General features: G+C 43.5%; 1 protein-coding gene across 1 annotated transcript in view; it reads left to right on the plus strand.

Annotated features, from left to right (window-relative positions):
• LOC111865569 (serine/threonine-protein phosphatase rdgC) overlaps positions 1-13,163 on the plus strand; it is a 126,986-nt gene extending 113,823 nt beyond the window's left edge. The window contains exon 16 of the mRNA XM_033752232.1: positions 12,707-13,163. Coding sequence (XP_033608123.1) covers positions 12,707-12,939 — 233 coding nt within the window. The 3' untranslated portion in view covers positions 12,940-13,163. The remainder of the gene's footprint in view (positions 1-12,706) is intronic.
• The last annotated feature ends 3,907 nt before the right edge of the window (positions 13,164-17,070 follow it).

Consider the following 17,070-nt stretch of genomic DNA (forward strand, 5'->3'; position numbering starts at 1 on the left):
GACTCGAACTGCAATCCCTCCGTTGTCCAACCGAAGCCAGTGGGTATACTGACTACGCTACCACGGCTCCAAATGCAAAGTGAAAGAAATTGTGTACATGTAGAGGCCTTGCGACGAGCTGATCACCCGCCGAAGAAGTCCTACCGAATGTGTAAGATCTAGAAAAACCGAAGTGAACGGAGAAGTTCATGGAGGTAGGCCTAGGCCCACTGGGGCTGTAGTGCCAAGGAAAAAAAAATAGTAATTGACATCAAACAGAAAACAGACTATAAATCTGGCTTGGATGCCATGTCATTTTCATGTATACTCCTAGAGTTGCCTTAGAAATGCAAGTTTTCTGACTGTTACAATACCAGGTTTAGTTCATTAGTAATTTTTATTGCGGGTAATTTGAACGCACAGTGCTGTGATTGTGTCTAATGGATGTCATTTCATCATGTTTCGGTTATTTGCATAATAATTGCATGTATTACAGTCACACACTTCATAATCTTGTCAGCATCGCTTTCCAGTTCCATTGAAGCTTGTTTATGTGTTAACGGGAGCCGTTCTTTCTTTTCAGTCCGGAACGACAGTAGTAGAAACGCTCTACAGAAACAAATCCAGTCTCGAGGCAATATTTCGAATCATCGACAAAGATAATTCGGGTAAGTTAAGTGTTCAGGAAAGGCCGCGCCATAGCTCAAGCGGCTAGTCGTGGGCTTCCCACCGCGGAGGCCCGGTGTCTGGTCAAGTGGGATTTGTGGTGGACAAAGTGGCGCTGGAGTAGGTTTTCTCCGAGAACTTTGGTTTCCCCTACCAATCTTTATTCCACCAATTGCTCCACAATCACCCTCACCTATCATCTGGGGCTGGTACAATAGGCCAGAAGTGGCCGCAGTACAAGGGACTTAGTCCCACGTCACTTGTAATAAAAAAAAGTGTCACAAACTTTCAAGAGTTCATAAGAACAAGATTGGTATAAAATAGCGTCTTCTGACGTGTGATGCCGTCTACACTGATAGACTAGGGTTCTACTTTCTCAGACTTCAGGGCATACACTACGTCTAAGTACGAAATTATAAGGTAAAAGCCTGCCTCTTACAATTAGGGTTTCCCCCCTCCCCCCAGTAATTTATCAACTATTTGACCAAGTTAAGATGGCCACTAGTTTTCGGGTTTCTACAGATAGATCGCGGCAGAACAGTTGAAGCTCAGTTCTCATGGACCCCTTGATTACCATGCCCAAAAATATAACTACCTGCTAGAAACACCAAGGTCCTATGAAGTTACATACAGTTGCACCAAAAGTCCCACAGTACTTGTGTCAGTTAATCATCTAAATTCATAAAGTACATACCATGTGAAAGACTGTTTGTTTCTATAACTTCGGTAAGTGACACCGATTCCATCTATTGAGTGAAATTATGTAACAACTGATTAATATCAAGCCGATGTCTTCGGCTGTGACGGTTTTATAGCAAGTACCCCGAGCCGAACTACTCGGTAAGCCAAGCTCCGTAGACATTGAAGTTAATGCATGATTCGGCGCGTTGGTTATCATGACTGTCAGGGGGACTCAACACTCCTCCAGGTAACACCAGCTGTAGGGGAATATCATCGTAATTTCAGCATGTTACAGGGCAGCCTGGCGCTGTAACGCTATGTCTGAACCTGAACATTAAGGCAAGTGTCGTGAAATATCTCCTTTATAAAACAACAGGGACAATAACAAGAAGAGTACAGCTGTCATTTCAACTTCAAATTGAATTACTTGCAGAAATGAAGCTACAGTGTTCCGGTAAATTGATTTGAAATTCAGTTACTAGCAGTGATGCCAACTTCTGACATCATCTCTCGTTCCTTCTCCGATCAAGAGTGACACAAGGGAATGGATTATGAAAGTTGCTTTATTTGCAAAGAAAAGAGATTAATGTTCTAGTTTTGAGAGTCCTACATTCTTTGCATTTCTATCAGGAGAGAACTTATTTAAAACTTACCGACTGCAGACTGATGTGTTGTGTCTCAGGAGTGCAACACCTTCTGGGTCAGAATTTACTAGTTTAATGAAAGTTTGAAGACTAAGCATAGTACTCAAGAGATATTTGAGTTCTGCAAATTATTTGTTCATTTATGGTTATTCGGACCTCCTCTGTGGTCTAGTCGTCAGAATTCCTGGCTACAGATCCAGAGATCCCGGGTTCGATTCCCAGCATTACTAGATTTCCTGAGAAGTAGTGGGTTTGGAACAGAGTCCGCTCAGCCTCGTGAGGATAATTGAGGAGCTCTTTTAAGGAAAGAAGAAATTTTAAGGTGACATAACTACAAAGTTAAAGAACTATGAAGAAAAGAAAATTATAAAAAGTGTAAAGGTATCCCTGTAACAGACCGTGGAGGCCCATAGGGTTGTGAGACGTCGAGCCTCTCACATTTTATAGACAGTCGGTACTCAGATGGTGACGTCAGCCTTACGCGCCGGCCGCCCTTTACCCCATAAAGATTTCTGGTACTCATTTGAATTAGAGGCTGAGAGCGGCTGGAAAGGATTAGGTCAATTAAAAAAAATAATTTCTTCAACAGGAATCGAACCCGCGACCTTCCGGCTTGTATCCTAGTGCCTAAATAAACTACGCTACCACGTGACTCCGAAAAAAAAACAAATTGAACAAAATGAGAGGGAAAAAGAATAAATATTGATGTAGAAAAAATGAAGGAAAGGAAAGTGGCATTAAAGGATTATTTTAAGGAGAAGAAGGAGGAGGAGGAGGAGTGAAGGAGAAAGCATTATAGAAAAGTAAAGGGGAAAACTATGACAAAAAAGCACATTATATAAAGAATGAATTAAGGAGATATAAAGAATAAGAGAGAGAGAGGGGGGATGAAGACGAAGAGAGGGAACGATACGGAAGGAAAAATAAGTTCTGGGAAGAAATGATCGCCTTCGTTTATTTTGATACCACACGGATGACACAGAAAACGAAAAACTGAGGGGTGGATATACAGACACAGAGCCAGAAAAGTCACCTCATTATCCTCCTAACAAAAAATTTGGTTGGATACACAGACAGACAGACAGACAGTAGGGTGCTATAAGCGTATTGTTATTTTTGCCCCCTAAAAGAAGGAAAGTTGGCTAAAAATAAAAATAAACTCGCAACTCGTGCCTGGAGTCCTTACAGTAGCACGTAATGACTTCATGTATACTCCAACAAGAAACCGTTACGTGATTGGTGGACTGCATAATTTCAACATGACAAAGTGCACATTAACATTACATTATCTGTAAATGGGAGTTCTATTATTCTGACACACATTCATCCACAGACAATAGAGCGAGATTATTTCAGAATAATTCGTGTGTAACCTTCTAGCACGAGGTCTAATATTCTGTGCCGTGTTTTGGAAGATAATCATTCTCGTCTGACGGTAGAACGACCAAGCCTCGTGTCAGTAATCCCCTCTTCTACCCCACCCCCATCGCTAGCGGCAGCCTCGTAACGAGAACAGGCACCCTGTGAGTTAAATACACCATCATCTTCCGTAAAGCACGTCCTCATTTTGCCACCTCAGGCTGTTCGGGAAGATGAAGATAGTTACTCAACACTTCCAGCATTGCTCCACATTCGAGCGATGAAATCCTAAGGCTGAGAACTGACGGACGTTGTTTTGCTGTCCATGTGCGGGCATAAAAGTGACGTGGGGTATGCGATTCACGGAGATCAATGCGCATGCCCAGAGGGAATTTTTTTTTTAGTTCCTTTGGTTGGGGGATGAGACTGAGTCCACTTGGTACCTCGTCCACTAATTGGTCTATTCTACCAGCCTCGGGTAATAGATGATAAGTGTGGAGTAGTCGGTGGAATGAAAATTGGCAGGGAAAACAGAAGTACTTGGAGGAAAATCTGTCCCAATGCCACTTTGTCGACCACAAATCCCATATTACCTGACCTGGGCTAGAACCATGGTCGAGGTGCAATCCTACCAGATCGGACATAATACACGTAAATAGAAGTACCCGTCAAATAATATCAGAACTAGATAATACTGCACGCATACTAATGAGCCTCAAAGCATTTGACCGCTTCATACGTGTAAACAAGCAACAAAACTGTCGGCCTACATCCGCCACTATGACGTAACATTACGATTGCAATAGCCTACCTTAATAGGATATATTTATGTATACTTCTTATTTATATTTTAATAATCTTTATCTTTTATTGTATTTTATGTTTTATATTATGGAATAAAAAGTAGAGTTATCCCTGTAACAGGCCGTGAAGGCTCACAGGGTTGTGAGACGTCGAGACTCCCACATTATCTAAACAATCGGAGCAAAGATGGCGGTAAGGTTGTCAGCCCTACGCGCCGGCAGCGCTTTACTCCCCAGAAAAATTATTTAATTAATTCCTGGTACTCATTTCTGTTAGTGGCTGAGTCGACCCCAGGGCCATAGTGCGGCTGGAAGGGTTAGGTCAATTGAAAAAAGAAATTCAATCACCTCATCGGGACTTGAACCGTGACATTCGAGCTTACAGTGCCTCAACCAGTACGCTACCGCGTGTCCCGATCATACTCTCTATATAAAATTATTTCCTTACTACTTGGACAAACTAATGATTTTTATTGTGCTCAATATTGTCACGTGTTTCCTATGTGATGCAACTATCATATTATGGTACATTGTCGAAAATCCAACGCTGTACTGAATTATATAGTATGAATTCTACAGCTTAAGAACACGTTAATTGTGTATTTGCCTGACGATGGCTTCCTAAAAAGCCGAAACGTGTAGCAAAATACTGTTAAACACGAAGTGTGTTATTGTGTTGTGACGGATTTTAATAAAGAACACAACAGAAAGCAGCAGTTGAAGAAAAAAACACAGACTGACGCGAACGCTCAGTATTAGAGCATTTCCATGTTAAATCCCGCAGTTTTCAACAAGTAACTAATTTCATGGAGACGCTAACAGCCTTTCAACCACTCAATAAATTTCCATGATTTTACTGAAACTGGACGGTTCATTAGTGTTCATAACAACCTATCTTCAAGGCCGCGCCATAGCTCAAGCGGTTAGTCGCTGGCTTCCCACCGCAGCGGCCCGGGTTCGATCCCGTGACTGGTCAAATGGGATTTGTGGTGAACAAAGTGGCGCTGGGGCGGGTTTTCTCCGAGTACTTCGGTTTCCCCTGCCAATCTTTATTCCACCAAATTCTCCATCATCATAATCATCCGGGGTTAGTACAATAGGCCAATCAGTGGCCGCCGTGCCGAGTGGACCCAGTTGGACTCCACCCCCCACTAAGTGAATTAAAAAAACTATCTTTAGCCAGAAGAATCCAATCCATATCCTCCAAATTTTTTAATACCCATTTTAATATTATCCTCCCATCTGCGCCTATTTATACTTAGTGTTGCGAATAGGATATTGAAAACGAACGCAATAGACTATATCTATTACTAGAAAACCTAGAGGCATGTAACATGCATTAGTGAATAATACCGCATTTTAAATTTTAGTCAGAAAAGCTGAGAAATATATATAAGAGGATAATATTAGAAAGGATGCTTGAGAAAAGGGTATGAGGTTGTGAACTGGATTCAAATGTATCAAAGCAGGACCCAGTGGCGGAAACATGGGATCACGGTAACGAACATTCGTGTAAAAGAGATCTTTGATTATCTTAACGAGCTGAGCAACTATGGGTTATCTAGGACTGTGTCCTGCAGCGTTGGCAGCCTTACCTCGCTCCTAAGGATATGCAAACCGGCATATTCAGCCTATGGGCGGAACAGTATGCTGTGTACTTAGCCCAGGGATAGAGTTTGGGACCAATATTTTTTTTATTTTATTGCTAGTGGGGTGGGACTAAGTCCCTTGTACTGCGGCCACTTCTGGCCTATTGTACCAGCCCCAGATGATAGGTGAGGTTGATTGTGGAGCAATTGGTGGAATGAAGATTGGCGGGGGAAACCGAAGTACTTGGAGAAAACCCGCCCCAGCGCCACTTTGTCCGCCACAAATCCCACTTAACCATACCCGGGATTGAAACCGGGCCGCCGCGGTGAGAAGCCAGCGACTAACCGCTTGAGCAATGGCTTGGCCAGCCCAATATCTTGCTCTAACAATAACTTAAGTTAAGCGAGTGTTGGTGTAGAGTTTTGGCACAGAATTTACCGAGCTCCTGACGGAATTCTCTCTCTGCTTGTCATTTCTCTGCTACCTTTCAAAGGTTTATTGATTTTATGTTATGTCTTTTGTCTCCGTTTGCGCTTTTGTCTCTGTAAGAAGCATCTATACTATTCGTTATAGGGTGTCTACAAAATTATTACACACATATTTTTTTCTAGTACCCTTATTTTATATTCTCACGTGTAGGGGTGATTATAGACGGGTTTGGATTGGATAATTGGATTCACTGCGCATTATTCAACCACAACTTGGGACTGCAGGCAATACAACGCTATCGCAATTCTACACACTTTACAGTTCAACGTTACACACACACAACATTTCTCGGTCTTCACTAGTCGTATCCTGGCAACGGATTTATTACGGTCTCGCTGTAACTTCAGATCACATATGAAGCCTTCTTTGCGCCGCCTTATTCATTTCTTTCAGCTCCTAAGTTCAAATCCCGGCTGATATCTCGAAACTGCGACTAGTTGCTTACTGTTTTACATTCCGTCTCGTCTTCTGACTGTGACCTTTTTCGTATAATCCCTCGGCACGAACCACGCAGAAAACACAGCCTCTATTGTTAAGGAGGCGTGTTTACTTGTCCGTTACCTAACAGTGGACGTCCTTGTGTTGCATGCATGCGCTTCACGGGAATGTGCTTACCGAGTCGTTGCCTAGCAATGGAGATACACGTCACAATATAATTGGAACCGGGATAGCTAAGTCAATACAGAGAAGTCGCACGGGTTGGACGGCTGTGTGGTCAAGGTTCCATTCCCGACGGGGCAAGAGATTCTTCTCCCCACCACAGCGTCTAGGCCTGTTCTACGGACCTATCTAACATGGTATCGATTGCATAACGGAGGCTGTTTATTCGGGGGTGTGAAAGAGATAACGTTCCTCCATCTTGTACAGAGATTAGTTACGGTGAATACAATACCTCCTCGCCCCCATACTACTGCATGTGATGTTTAAATTAAGTAACACAGAAACCGATTATTTTACATCATATCACGTGACTGATTGAATATAGACGGAATTTTGATTGGTAATTAGATGTATTGATAACTTAAACACTTCCGTGAGCTAGTTTCGTGGGAACCACTTCATCGTTAGTTAGAAGAAGAAGAAGATGACTGCGCTGACAAGGACCAACAGCAATTGTAAACGACAGAGCCGTCCTCTCGTCAGAGAGAGCGCCCCCCCTCAACAAACTCGCAAATGTATGACAGTAATTAAAATCTGGTCGTAAGCCCCAGATCGGTGCTTTATTCCAAGTCAGACTGGCAGACTGACCGTCGGTCTTAACAAGAGACTCGGACTCATATTCAGTTAGTTAGTTAGTTAGTTATGGGCCGCGCAATAGCTCAAGCGGTTAGTCGCTGGCTTCCCACCGTGGCGGTCCGGGTTCGATCCCGGGTCTGGTGAAGTGGGATTTGTGGTGGACAAAGTGACGCTGGGGCAGGTTCTCTCCGAGTACTTCGGTTTCCCCTACCAATCTTCATTCCACCAATTGCTCCACAATCACCCTCACCTATCATCTGGGGCTGGTACAATAGGCCAGAAGTGGCCGCAGTACAAGGGACTTAGTCCCACCCCACTAGCCTTTGTGGAGGCGCGTTCGAACACCTCCACCGTCGCCCTACGAGTCATAGGAGTACACCTAGGCCATCTTGTTCCTCGGGGATATGAATGCGGGAACGTGGCCCTCAGGATTGTGGAAGGATGCTGATAGTCAAGGCTGTAAATAATGGTTTTACCAAAATGACCAAGGCTCATTAATATGAGGAGTTTCGGTTATGATGGCTTTGCCGATAACATTTTGGCAAATAACACAGCAAATGGTTCATTATACAAAACCATCTCTCCAGAAACACATTATTAGGATATTGTGGTTGGTCCCAATCTGTGCTCTAAATGCTTGGCTGGGACTGGCTTTTCCTGAGTTGTCTATTTTTGTGGAGAGCCTGCCAGAATGTTACCAAGCGTGTAATTTACAACTTTATGGTGTACCTACTCAATTACCTGAATTCAGAATTAATACTTGAGGCAAATCTGGAGACAAAACCTCAAGTGAAACATCTTTTCCATTTCTGGTCATTAGCCCTTTGCCAGTCAGAAGCGAGCATGGGCTACCGATGCGCTGTGTCATTCAACGAAACGGTTATAATTACTTATCGAGTTAGCGGCCTCCGTAATCTAGGGGTAACGTTCCCACCTCATGACTCAATGTACGCGGGTTCAAACCCGGCGGATGTCGTGGAATTTTTAAGGGCTGAAAAATTTAGGGAACAAGTCCTCCGGGAGGGACTTTAAGCCGTGGGTCGTAGATTTACGGCACGTAAAAGATCCTCATGTCTCTAGGAGACCTCTGAGCTAAATTAGGCAAAAAGTTTCCCGCCCAAGTAGTTTCCAATGCCTCTGGTAGATGGAGGAAGTATCAGGTACCGAGGGCCGACCTCGTTGGCTGAACGGGGCTGATAGTACGCACCAGTACCGGTAGGGTATGGCGACTGGTAGAATATCAAAGGGGGACGTACAATAGACTATTAGTCGCGGCGCATGGGGAAACCCACCCCTCTAATAATAATAATACCCGGTCATAAATTTAAACCCCGTCTGTAGTTACTACACCACGTGACAATATTGCAGAGGTCTCTACTTCAGTAACAGTCCCATTATCAGTTCCTACTTCTGTCAGATTCACATTCATTTCATCTTCTTCCATGTTTTATTCCCGGTACAGACGTTTTAAGAATTTAATGAGACGTTTGACTTCGAGCTGTCCTTCCTAAAGGGAAATGATGTCATAGCTCATTAGAAGAGACGAGGCAGTTTCCGTCCTTATCTTTTCTGCTCTAATTCCACCGAACGGCGTGCTTTTACTGAACGCGAAGTTTTCTCGCAGCGCAAAATGTAATCCAGGAAATAAACCCACAAAATTACACGGCAAAAATCCGTTATAACCTGAGACTTTGTAGTGCAAAATTTCGTAACGTGGTACTTTCTATATACAGAAGGTATAATTTATCTTTCGTGGGCTGTAAAAAGCTGCATATTCGCGAGTGGTAATTACAGCCCAACATTCAAAATGATCCATCATTATGACCCTAAAAGTTTACTCACTTGAAATTAATTGTCGTTATATAAATAGAGGATCTGCCCAGCAAGTATTCTCAGGCGGTAAAGCTTGCTTTGTTCCCGAGAGATGCCTTTTCGAATCTCTACTTGGACATCGATTATCCTAAGATATTACGTGGTTTCATTCAGTCGTTCCAGACGAATGTCGGGATAAAAGTTCAGATTAATCCATGACTACGTCCTCTCACGTCCAATCCAGTTAATTTCTCACTATCCTACAGTCGCTACTCGAAGCTATGATGCGTCTAACATATCTCTGAGAGGGTCATCTTTAGTTAGTGACGTAGACCGTTACGTCATCACCAGAAAGTTACTAGATTATTCCGCGCTGAATCATATACTCCGTCCAATATGGGAACGAAGGTGCGTCATCGTCACTCAGTGACGTAGACCGTTACGTCATCACCAGAAAGTTACTAGATTATTCCGCGCTGAATCATATACTCCGTCCAATATGGGAACGAAGGTGCGTCATCGTCACTCAGTGACGTAGACCGTTACGTCATCACCAGAAAGTTACTAGATTATTCCGCGCTGAATCATATACTCCGTCCAATATGGGAACGAAGGTGCGTCATCGTCAGTTAGTGACGTCATCATTAGAAATTTATTATATTTCATTTACAGCGTATGATACATACAGAAATCACCACATGGGGATCTCATTGAATATATAGGACTTTTCTTCCGTAGGGTTGTCTATTCAATGTTCGAAGTACCCTCAGATGTAATTTAGACAAAGAGAACTTGCAGCGTCGTTAAATAAACAATAAATAAGTATATAACGTGTTTTTAAAATTTACTTTTGCGCTGGCTTACATTTTTTCTACTGGCGTACAAAAATTGGCAGTGACGTACATAATACCGTCTAGTATTTCCGAACATGTACCAGCTTACCTCGCAGGTAAGCAGGTATTACTGTCTGCACGCCACTGTACCTTCTATCTCATCGTTGTCATTGTGTCCTGTTCTCGCTCACGGACGCAATAATGTTCGGCTTGTCTTTACTGGTCTTTTAAATGACGCATCCCCTTTTGTTTTCTTGTCTGCGTCTTGTCTCTTCACCTTTCCCTTTGAACAAATCTCCCATCATCTCAATCCCTACTCTGCTTGCTCCTATCTTAGACTTTAATTACGTTTTCTTAACAAGACTCAAGAAGTTATAATTGGAACATAAAGCGAATTCTTCCCTATAAGATACACCCACATACGTCATATCAATACCCACACCCACACACACGTCGTGTCGACGCCAGAAAATAACCGACGTTTTACTTACGAGGGAGAGTCAGTAAATAGATCACAAATCGACATAAATCATGAAATATATGCTATTCGAAACTGCAAAAAAAAAATTCATTGACATATATTCTATCAATATTTTCTTTTTGATTCGCTTAGTGAGGGTGGAGTCCAACTGGGTCCACTCGGCACGGCGGCCACAGATAGGCCAATTAGTGGCCGCTGTGGCGAGTGGACCTGCCCCCGGTGATAATAATGATGGAGAATTTGGTGGAATGAAGATTGGCAGGGGAAACCGAAGTACTCGGAGAAAACCCTCCCCAGCGCCACTTTGTCCAAAACAATTCCCAGTAGACCACACCCGGGATCGAATCCGTGCCGCCGCGGTGGAAAGCCAGTGACTAACCGCTTCAGCTATGGCGCGGCCTTATATTACTAACATATGAAGACGATAATGTCGTCGGACGATTAACGCCATCTCTGAGACACAGTGAGTAACTACGTTCTCTGTGAACCCAACACACACACATACACCCAATCATAAAAAAAAGAAAGGCAAAGAGGTCGTGGAGGCCAATAGAGCTGTGAGACGTCGAGGTTCCCACATTTTCTATATAATCGGTTCACAAATGGCAGTGAGGTTGTCAGCCTTACTCGTCGGCCGCCCTTTACCCCAGGAAGATTTCTGTCAGGTGCTCACTTGACTAGAAGGTCATAGTACGGTTTGAAGGATTAGGTTAACTGAAAATTCCAAACACCTCATCGGGAATCGAACCGGTAACCTTCAGTCTTGTAGCATAGTGCATCAGCCAACTATGCTACCGCGTCCCCCCTACTTAATCACACACCATTTTTATATTTTATAAATAAAATCCTATCGTTTCTCTGTACTCAATAAAATCGTAATGATGCTACTTGAGCTTACATGGTTGCACAGTGCGCCGTCAGAGCAATGCATGCAGGAAGTTGGTGGATTTGCCAAAAGAACGCTCTCCGTCATCAGCTGTCGTCATTATGCTCAGGTACGAGGAATCGCATTACGAAATTTCGCTCCTACGAACGTTTACACTGAAGCGCACGCCGCAGGTTCAACCTCTATACAAACGCCAAGTCACGCATCTTAAATTCTTTCCGGAAAGTTGGGAGGGGGGGGGGAATAAACCCGGAAACGGAAATAAACTCACGCAACGTCTGCCAGTCAGTTCACTTTAAGCTCCGCTCCACTGTGCAATAAGATACTGCCGCTTCCTTGAACATTTTTGTGGTTTATGTACCATTAGCCACGGCTGAGAAGAACAGATCTACATGCACTGATAGTGCCACCAGAGAATACTAGGAAATCTGTGACATTTTATGTGAAGACGTAAATAATAAAACTCAGTGATGCAGAATACGAAATTTGGTATCTACCAGAACTTTATCTGCATCAGTTGTGGCTACGGCTCTGCGGGATAAGCCCAGAATTCCTGGGGTAATAAAGAAAGCTTCTCTCGTGTTGTCTACAGTGACACGAAAACATGACGTGCTTTACTTCTTATTGTGTGAGTGTACGAGCATGTCCTTAAGCCCAAGGAAGAAGTTTGGGATGTTTTTGTCGTTCGGGAAATTGCTGTCACGTGATGGAGTGATTATACACTGGATTTCGATCTGTAATTGGATTTATTGAAGGCTTATAAATCATAACTGCAAGAATTATAGCGCTATCGCTAACGCCGACCGTCGGTAAAATTGCTGGTCTTCGTCAGCACAGCCATTCCTGGCTTTGATCTCCATGAGATCCATGACTAAGATATTTTTCCCCCCCTAGGCATCAAGTCAAAATCTGTTATGTTACGATCGACTGTCACTCTTGGTGTCATCTGGGGCCGAAGAACAGATATTTGTTACTCTAAGGGCATTCTCGGTTCTGAGTGGCACGGCACACATGACCACATTTTACTGTCTCAGATTCGAGGTTTCCTCGATTTTGAAGGCCAGATCCCTGCATTTACACCCCCGAGGAACAGGGTGGCCCAGGTGTACTATTAGGCCTTTAGTTCTCCGCCATATTACAACTCAAAGCAACAAAATACAACATGTGACATGATGGCACACGATATAACTACCGTGTTTGAAGGTACTGACAGCAGGAATTCTAACTGATGCTAATATTTCTTGCAGGCTACATCTCGATGGAAGAGTTCTCAGATGCGTGCGCACTTCTTGGAGAACATCTGCCGCAAATCCCACCAGAGCAACTGGTGGACATATGCCGCAGCATGGACATAAACAAGGACGGACTCGTCGACCTTAACGAGTTCCTCGAGACCTTCCGGCTTGTGGACATGGGACATGAGGACAGGCCCGATGGAGACGACTCGTCTCCTGATGAGGATACGAACAGACTGGAGTAGATGCCATTCTCGACCGTAATGTATCACAAGCGATCCTGTGGACTGTGGCACCGCGTTCTTTGGTACATAGGTACAAATTGGAGTGATCTGCTACTTCCATCTTCAAGGTGGAACAATGAAGACTTAGGCACTGAATTCCTCCGAAAACCTTCGTATTTCATTCATCAGTAATCTGTCAGACGACAGGTCCACAGTCTCTTCCAAAACAGTTCCTCCACTTAATGCGATCTAGAGCTTTCTCCTTCAAATGAGAATATCCTCTTCTGTCTCCAAGGTCATCCAGCATCTTCTTACATCTTCTTCCTCGTCTTCTGAATCTCGCATACATGGTATCTCTGTTTCTGGAACGAGACTATCCAGGAAAAGTGATACTGTGGTAGTTTTTCCATTTGCTTTCCACATCGCAGTACAGCAGCCGTTCAAACCACTCTGGTCACGCCTGTTGCTATACGAACTTGAACCATCTCGAGCATCATTTGCTCTGTGCTTCAGGTCGCTGCTGATGACGCTGCTTCCGGCATCAGTATTTATCTACCAATATATGCGGGGTCACATCTTAGATGGACTGTAGTCTTCAAATTCACCACTGTGAAAACCTAAAATAAAATTTTTCAAATTGTCTCTGAAACAGTTTGGTTAAATAACTATACTGAGGCCACAGAAAGAAGTCTCGTAAATGGTGGGGATGGCGACGCTCAAGAATTCCCCCTCTCTTTCTTCTGTTGCCCCCAACACTTATATGAGCCAACACAACGGGCTGTTCGCTGGCAAAATGTTGTCCTATCAACGTTCACACGAACAGAGTGGCTTGGCAACTGGAGGGGAATACTTGGATCTGGGCTGGAGGGGGGACCGTAACAGCTTGAGGGAGATGTGAACGGGTCGATCCGCGGGATATCTTTCCGCGTCCTTATTATAAGTGAGGTTCTGTCAAAGTGCCGGTGAGATGATTCTATTCTGTTATTACCTTCAATTCATTTGAAATAATATCTGAGTTTTATAGCGAAATGACGTGGCAGATGGTATTGATTAAAATTAATGAAAAGAACAAAGGAAGAGAGATATTAAGCAAATCTGAAAGACAGTGGAGACGAACAGGTGACATTTCATAGAAATATTTACTCATGGTAGCTCTTTTAGTATACTTCGATAGGTTTCTTTTTTTCAGTTCTGGAACCTACTCAGCTTCCATGGCCAACGCAACGTAACGTCTGACTGGTGGTTCATGGCTTTTCGAAAAAAAAAAACATTGTGGGGCCACCTGATGTGTAAATTGCAATTTGCCAAATTCTGTTTTGTGCAGACAGGAAATATTTTCTAACAATTCATCTAAGCGCGTCAATTTTTATCATATTGTCACGTGTTAGGAGTTTGCGTGATTTATAAGACGGGTTTCGGATTGAATGATTGGATTTATTGACACATTTCTACAACTTGTTACAACATTTCACAAATCACTATCTTCGACTGGACACTCTCGACTTCTGACCGCACTGCACCTCCATCTGGACAATAAGTTAAAAACCAAAGTCAAAGTCACATTGCGACTGACAGTCAGTCAGTCAGTCAGTAAGCCTTTATGTCGAGCCCCACCTGGTGCTCATGACCATATATTTATTACTGTTTGATAGTTACGATCTTGTTTTTTTTTTTTGTGGGGCGCCCTCTCTGACAAGAGGTCGGATCTGTCTTTTGTATATACTGCTGGCCCTTGCCAGTGCAGTCTTTCTCGAGTACGAGTCAATTTGGACTCGTGACCATATTTTACTGTCTCAGATTTGAGACTTCCCTTTCGTCGCCTCCTCCACACGGGTTTGAACTATCAGTTTTTGTTGGCTTCTCGTTATATAGCCTCGGATCGGACCACACAGAAAATACATCAATTGCCTATCAACGGATGTCCTCTACTGTTTCGTATTCGTTGCCTACGGATGTTTTTACTGAGTCGTTGCCTAGCAATGGGTATATGATTCACAGTATTATTCACATTAGAAAGTAATGTACTTCCGTGTTTGTCATTCGATACTGACTGTACGTGTTTTCTTCGTTGGGCTCTTCAGGATCTCCGGTTCCCTCTCCAATCTTCCAGATCGCCCCAGCGTTTACAAGATACTCGCCGTAAAGTGCATAACTGTTGTTTATATATTTCCACACTTTTGCCCCTAAGTATCACACGTCCCGCTTCACTGTTCGCACACATAAATCAGTGAGTTGTCAGAGCTGTCAGTGGCTTTGGGTTTTCAAGAATGCGGACTCGATGCAAGCAAACATCCAGACGAGGTTTAACTGTGAAATTTAGCGTCGTAATTTGTCATCTGTTGTCGTAAATTGGACTGAAAGGGGGTGGGTCTAATTCCTCAAATCTGATACCTATACACGCTATTATTTTGTTTTATTTTTTTATTGCTAGTGGGGTGGGACTAAGTCCCTTGTACTGCGGCCACTTCTGGCTACTGTACCAGCCCCAGATGTTGATAGGTGAGGGTGATTGTGTAGCAATTGGTGGAATGAAGATTGGCAGGGGAAACTAAAGTACTCGGAGAAAACCCGCCCCAGCGCCATTTTGTCCACCACAAAGCCCACTTGACCAGACCCGGGATTGAACCCGGGCCGCCGTTGAGCTATGGCGCGGCCTTACACACTAACTAACTGGACTGACTCCATGTGAGCCCTTATTGAGAAGCCGCCATTTGTGCAACTACTCAAGAACTTCCCAGCACTTTATGGAACCCGAAGGTTCATTACCGTGATCACAAAGAGCCCCCCACTTATCCCTATCCTGAGCCAGATTGATCCAGTCCATACCACCATATCCTATCCCTCTAAGATTCATTTTAATACTCTCCACTCTACTTCTTGGTCTTCCTAGTGGTCTCTTTCTTTCCGGCTTTCCCGCCAATATCCTATATGCATTCCTCGTCTCCTCCATTTGTGTTATGTGCCCTACCCATCTCATTTTTTATTTGATCATTCTAATTATACTTGGCGAAGAAGACATGTTTTTAAACTCCTCATTATGCAGTTTTCTCCAATACCCACACACACTGCTCGAATTTTTTTCCGACTTGCAGAACTTACGAATGGCAACCCAGCTGATGTACTGCCTCATTGTACTCCCATTTTTTCTCCAGTATCTGACGAATGCAAAAGATCTGATCTGTAGTTGACCTGTTACGTCGAAACCCACAGCGATGATCCCCAATACTATCATCTATATGTGGATTTAACCTTGAGAGAAGAATATTGAATAAAATTTTGTGTGAAGTTGACAACAAGTGATAACCCCCTATAATTACTACAGTCAGTTTTATCACCCTTCTTGTGAAATGGTACAATAATAAGACTCCTTCCACTGTTCGGGCAATTTTTCCTTATTCCAAATATAATTAAATAAATTATGGACCTTATAACGAAATATTTCGCCTCCTGCTCAAAATACAAAGCTATTTAATACAAAAGTAGGCCTTGTGTATAGTAAATGTTACGTGGTTTTAGTCCGCAAGCGAACTATACCGATCGAGCAACCGCCGCTTGTCGGAGAAGTTAGTTACTGCCTCTGTGGTCTAGTGGCCAGAGTTCCTGTCTACAGATCCCGTGGTTCGGGTTCGATTCCCGGCGCTACCAGAGTTTCTGAGACGTAGTAGGTCTTGACTGAGGAGCCATTTCAAGTATATAGCGGCTCCGGTCTATAAAACCGAGATTAATGGCCGTGGGGATCCGTTGCGCTGACCACGCGACACCCTCTATCCGCAAAAGTTGACATGTGTAGTAAATATTTGGCTTGAAGGACTGAGAATTACAGGCGCGGTGTCCTGTCGTGACATAAACAGAGATCTCTGTCTCGAAACTATGCCATAGGATGTCCGGACTAGCGATAAAATGAACACCGGTCATAATGCATCCCTAATATATATACGAACGTAGACCATAAATGTGAGCTTACTTGCCCCTTATGGCATATATTTCTTCCGAACAGCCGTTCAGCTGAAGCCCCTGGTGCTGTAAAATATTTCAGTTCAGTTCTTACGCTGTTTTATAAGCCTCTTTTTTTTCCCCTTGGCACTACAGCCCCAGTGGGCCTAGGCCTACCTCCATGAACTTCTCCGTTCACTTCGGTTTTTCTACATCTTA

The sequence above is a fragment of the Cryptotermes secundus genome, unplaced genomic scaffold (assembly GCF_002891405.2).
Source record: "Cryptotermes secundus unplaced genomic scaffold, Csec_1.0 scaffold81, whole genome shotgun sequence".
In the NCBI taxonomy this organism is placed as follows: Eukaryota; Metazoa; Arthropoda; class Insecta; order Blattodea; family Kalotermitidae; genus Cryptotermes; species Cryptotermes secundus.